The following is a 5,170-nucleotide window of genomic DNA, read 5'->3' on the forward strand; positions in this document are numbered from 1 at the left end:
AAATTACAACATGGTAAAATAGGAAATGGGTGTTCAGCTCAACTGGTCGGTTTAAAAGGAAGTCTCAAAGTAAAATTAAAAAAGGGATAGCGGAAAATATAAGGATTTACAAAAATGAAGGGGCGTGACGCATTGACCACGTATTGCCATCAACTTCACAAAATGTGAAAGGTAGCTCTCTACTCTGCTGGTGGAAATGTTCCTTGCAACGGAACTTGCAAAGCGGTTGTGCGGTGAACGGGTGAAGATGGTATACCACACCTTTGGAGGAACGAAAAGGGAAAAAAGTGACCTACACAGAGGGAAACAGCGTGGAGGGAAGAGGGTCCTTTTCTCTGTTGGCTGGTCAACCTCAGGAGGCACACAAAACAGACCCTCAGACAAGAGCCACTTTGTTCCTCCTTCGCGATATGAGATTTCCCCAATATACATAGCGACGTACCATATTGCCACGTCCCCCGCCCCATTTTTGTCTTCTGCTGGCAAGGTAAACGAATTTGGGGTGACTACCTACATAGGAAATTTACCAACCCGTGGGAATTCTTTTTTGTTGTTTTTTTTTTGTTTTTTGGCGCTATCTTTTAAAGAATAAAAAAAAAAAAAAAGCAGTTGGGACATTAGTTAATTGCGATTTTTTCTTTACAATTCGATACAGCAGGAATTTAACATTTGGAAAAAAAAAAAAAAAAAAAAAAAAAAGGTTATTTTTGTCCACTATATATGCACACTTGCTAATTTGTTCACACTATATGGTTAGCATAATAATAATAGGATAAAATAAAAAAAACAGGGGTGCGTTCTCGTTACTGCCAATGGGCTGTTCCTCCTTCTTGCATATTCACCGGCACAGGCGTAATGATCGCTGGTATGGAACAAGGTGTCCCTTATTACGATCAGTTATTTTCCTCCTCATTTTTCTCCTTTTGGTTTTTCAAAGTCTTTCTCTTGACCCTTCCTGGTCTGGAACCTCCAAAGGGAGACGTTGTGGAGAAATCAATGTGCTTTTCAGAGTCGACACGAACTAAGAACGAAGGAATATCTACCATCTGTTTGCCCACTCGGATATGTCTCTGTCGTATTAGTACTCTTGCATGATGTACTGACTTGGCTAACCCTAATTTAAAAACCTTTGTCTGCAATCTTCGTTCCAACAATTTTGGTAAAGTCAACCCTAACACATAATCCAGCTTTTCTTCATTTTCTCCTAGTAATCCTTGACGCACCATTCGTCTTAGTAGGGCCTCTCCTTGAAATATTCTCTTGGAGCTTTTTTCGTCTAGGGTTAACAGGTACCTAGCAGCTGATCGGATTTTGGCTAACAGGTATTGAACTCTGCACGGGTGAAAGGGGGTGGGGAAACAGAAGGATGAAAAACGTTACAGCAAATGGAAGTGATGCTGTGCTATCAGATAGGGAAACACACGCGAGGGGAACTCCCCTGCACATTCAAACGTCTTCTTTTCATGATCTGTTTGATAGTCGGGTCGGTCCCTTGTCACACTTTTTTCCCGTGTCATAGGGGCACCCAAAAAAGCGCCACGAGCGGGGAAACTTACCTCCATATTTCTCTCTTGTTCTTAAGTCCATATTCACCGATTAGCTTCAACTCTTGATCTAAACGTTCCTGTGGTTGTGCGGAAGTGGGCGTGCCGGTGTTAGTTGCAATTTCGGGTGAAAAGAAGCGCGCGCAAATAGGCATATAAAAGCAAATGCGCATGTATGCAAATGAGTATGTACATAAATGCCCATGAATACAACTACATTTTCATGACACGTAGATCTCCTGCTCCTGTTCCGCGTTCTCCCTCTTTTTGGAGTATCCGCGACTGCGAATGCGGGAACATCCTCCGTCCCCCCCTCGGGGGTGTACTCCCCGATGCTCGCGCAAGATACATGGCAGGCCGCGCATAACCCAAAATTATGCAGGCGCTATTTTTACCTTTTCAAAGGGACGCTTTGGGTTCCTAGCCGTTTTGGAGTAATTCCTGTAACTCTTCGGCATTTTCCTCTTCTATGTTTTTATGTTTTGGTTCGCAAAAGGGATGGGAGTCAAGCGCTTGCAACTGTCACTTTGCAAAATTTTGCCGCTTTGCAATTTTGGTGTTATTCCTCTTTCGTTGCTTTTAAAGGATTGCTTTTTTTTGTTTTTTTTTATTTTATTTTTTAAAAATTATATCTTCTCAACTTTGTGATAATTTTTTCCGTCACCTCTAAGTGTTCCTCTTTTTTTTTTTTTTTTTTTTTTTTTTTTATTCATGTACCTATTTTACTAACATATGCAACGCGTATGTTATCTATATATTGGCCCCTTTTTAGGATCCTCATCATTGTTTTTTCCGCAGCTCGACGGGGGTTTAAAAATTATGATGCGCTTATATACCATTGCACGTACCACGTATGCATATGTAATGTGGGCCTTCCGCAGTGGGTAGAGGGGTAAAGTGATGAGCAGCGTATTGGGGGCATAATACAAAAAATATGGTTGGTTCTTGCAAGGCGACGCCGCAAGAAAGTAAGTGTATACATGAGGATCCACCAGAATTGAATTACCCCCTTTAATTAAACTTCTTCCTTGTAGTGCATACAAATCCGAGTGGAAAAAATGAGGGCTGCCTTGGCAAACCAAACGGGGTGCGCTTTTCGTATATGTCACCGGGTTTTATGTAATCCTTCGACGCAGCGCATATTCCCCCCTTGACCTATTCATATGCATAGTATTATACATATGTTACATATATATTAATGATGTATGCACTCGGCAGTTTCGCTTCCTTGCCTACCGCGAGGGCTATATATAATGTAATGATATGTTAAGTATATGTTCCGCCGCTCGCTGCTTTAACAAGGCATTGTCTGGGGGGTCTACGGGCGCCCCACGCCTAAACGCCTTTGGACCGTGGAGAACTGCTTCAGCGCAGCAAGGAGGAAGACTTCGGCATGATAACCATTTTGCGGAATGTATCCCCAAGTGACCCTACCATTTGTTTAATTTTCCGTTTTTTTTTTTTTTTTTTTGTTTTTTTTCCCCCACTTGTTAGTTAAACGAAACCTCCGCAATAATCACATGTTGCATAGCCCTGGGGGGCTTGACTTTTTTTTTTGTCTCCCTTTTGATCACCCTACAGGTGGCGCCACGCTTGGTTTCCCAAATTTGAGCAACGCTGCGCGGGAAATGTGTTGCGAGGCTTTTAAGCCAAATGGGTAGGAATAGCTGGAGAAAAAAATAAAAAAGAGACACACAAACAAAGTGCGTAAAACGCACAAAAAAAATTTCCTAAAAATGAGCAAACAAGTGCCTAAAAATTCGCAAAAAAAATGCGAAAATTTTTTGATCACCCCCCTTTGAAAAACAAGCAGCACACGGGGATATGCATAACTCGTTCTGCGAATTGGTGTTTAAACAGCCTAAACAAAATTAAGGAGAGTGCTTCCCATGCGAAAGTATGCTAGTTCGTGGCTTTTCCATAGCCCCTCTTGTTAACACAACAAATTTTGAAGAGCCATACACATGCGCACATATGCGGATGTGTCGCCATACCGACTTGCGCGTCCACTTGCCCGGCCCCCAAATGAAACGGCCTAAATGGGAGAACAAAACAAACTTACACTAAACTGAAGAAAGGTTGCTATGGTTACACTTCCCCATTGTTGTACCCTCCTGCTGGCCTTAATTCTTCTCATTATTTCAACCCACACATCCAAAATAGTAACACCCCGCAGAGGTGCGCACTACAACAAGGTGATTGCATCTGCGCATCATGGTTGGAATAGGCGTTACTTATCCCATGGTGATCGGATAAGGGATCACTCCACTCATAGGCTGTTCTTTCTAAAAAAGGAGAAAGAAAATGACTCTCATTTCAAAGGGTTACACAATGTTAAGCGTTGGTTAAATTGCCTTTTGGGGGAAATTCTGCCTGGTGAGCATGGCCATGGTATGTTGATAGGGGGTCAGAGAAGGTGGAGACCGGGGCTGGGCGACACGCTCAACGAGCTGCTATACCCCCCGTACGAGGTGCAGAGGGCCGTCAGGTGCTACACGTTCCTGTCGCGCGATGGGGGCGACAAGGCAGACAGTAGGGTGGGGAGTAATGTGATGAATAATGTACAGAGTAATGTGAACAGTACTACGTATACCCGCATGGATCACAGCATGCGAAGCAGTGGCAGCCAAAGGGCAGTACGAGTGGAGGCTAAGCGCAAGGGAGGGAGCTGCTCCGGCCCAGCCCAAATCGAGCGATACATCACCCGACAGCTAATACATTTAACGAGCGAACTTATGAAAATACAAAGCGGATGGGAAAAAGAGAAAAAGGAGGAAAATGCAAGAGCGAGCAGTAGCTTTAACGGAAAGACGAACAACTGTGTGAAGTGGAATTACTATTTGAATAACAAAAATAACCCCCTAAAATGCTTCGTCTATGTGGATGTGCCGGAAGGAACAGTGATGTTAAAGCCAGAAAAGGTAGATGACAAAAAAAAAAATTTTTTAATTTCAATCAATGCTTTAAATGATATCAGAAGGAATAATGAAGAGATACTAAAAAACATTTATTTTAAAAAACATAAAATAACTTTTGATCATATATATCGAAATAGCAATTGCATGACCTTGTTGGTTAGCAGATTTATTGACCATCCTTATCTTCTCAATACATTGTCTTTTTTTTGTTTAACATCTTGCGGCTACCTTCTGACTGATGTATTTTACCAAGGGGTTCTTCACTTATTGGGTAGCGAAATTATTTGGTACCCCCTTGTATACAACGTCTGGTGTAACGTATATCATACGACTTTGCCATTGAAGCTTTATTTGGCCAAACAGACCTACTCCTACGGAAGAGTCGCCTTTGATTTTTTTGTCAATTATGTAAGATCGAAATTAATTAGGTTGGAAACTTCGTTAATGAATTCTTCGTTGAAGCGAAAAGTGGACTTAGACACTCGCGAGGAAAACAGGTATGACGATAAAATGTTTTCCATTTCTACAGAGTGTGATATTTCGGATGAGGAAGAAGAGGACTTCACGTACATTTGATGACAGAAGTGGTTGTAAAGTGGATTGCAAAAGAAACGCAGTCCATTTATATAACTTCCCATTGTGAGCATTACTTTAATTTTTTTGTATTTTTTTTTTCACTCATGTCTTATTTGTGAAAATCTTTTTTTT

At 41.7% G+C, this 5,170-nt stretch overlaps 2 protein-coding genes across 2 annotated transcripts; one reads left to right on the plus strand and one right to left on the minus strand.

Annotated features, from left to right (window-relative positions):
- Positions 1-893: 893 nt before the first annotated feature.
- Positions 894-2,002, minus strand: AK88_02844 (40S ribosomal protein S9; the record flags this gene model as incomplete). Its single annotated transcript, XM_012480467.1, has 3 exons — positions 894-1,332; positions 1,557-1,624; positions 1,940-2,002. 3 exons carry the CDS (start codon positions 2,000-2,002, stop codon positions 894-896), a joined length of 570 nt encoding a protein of 189 aa, XP_012335890.1.
- Positions 2,003-3,628: 1,626 nt separating this feature from the next.
- Positions 3,629-5,038, plus strand: AK88_02845 (uncharacterized protein; the record flags this gene model as incomplete). The annotated part of the gene is made up of 1 exon (XM_012480468.1): positions 3,629-5,038. One exon carries the CDS (start codon positions 3,629-3,631, stop codon positions 5,036-5,038), a length of 1,410 nt encoding a protein of 469 aa, XP_012335891.1.
- Positions 5,039-5,170: the final 132 nt, after the last annotated feature.

Source organism: Plasmodium fragile (genome assembly GCF_000956335.1).
Source record: "Plasmodium fragile strain nilgiri unplaced genomic scaffold supercont1.29, whole genome shotgun sequence".
Taxonomy (NCBI): domain Eukaryota; phylum Apicomplexa; class Aconoidasida; order Haemosporida; family Plasmodiidae; genus Plasmodium; species Plasmodium fragile.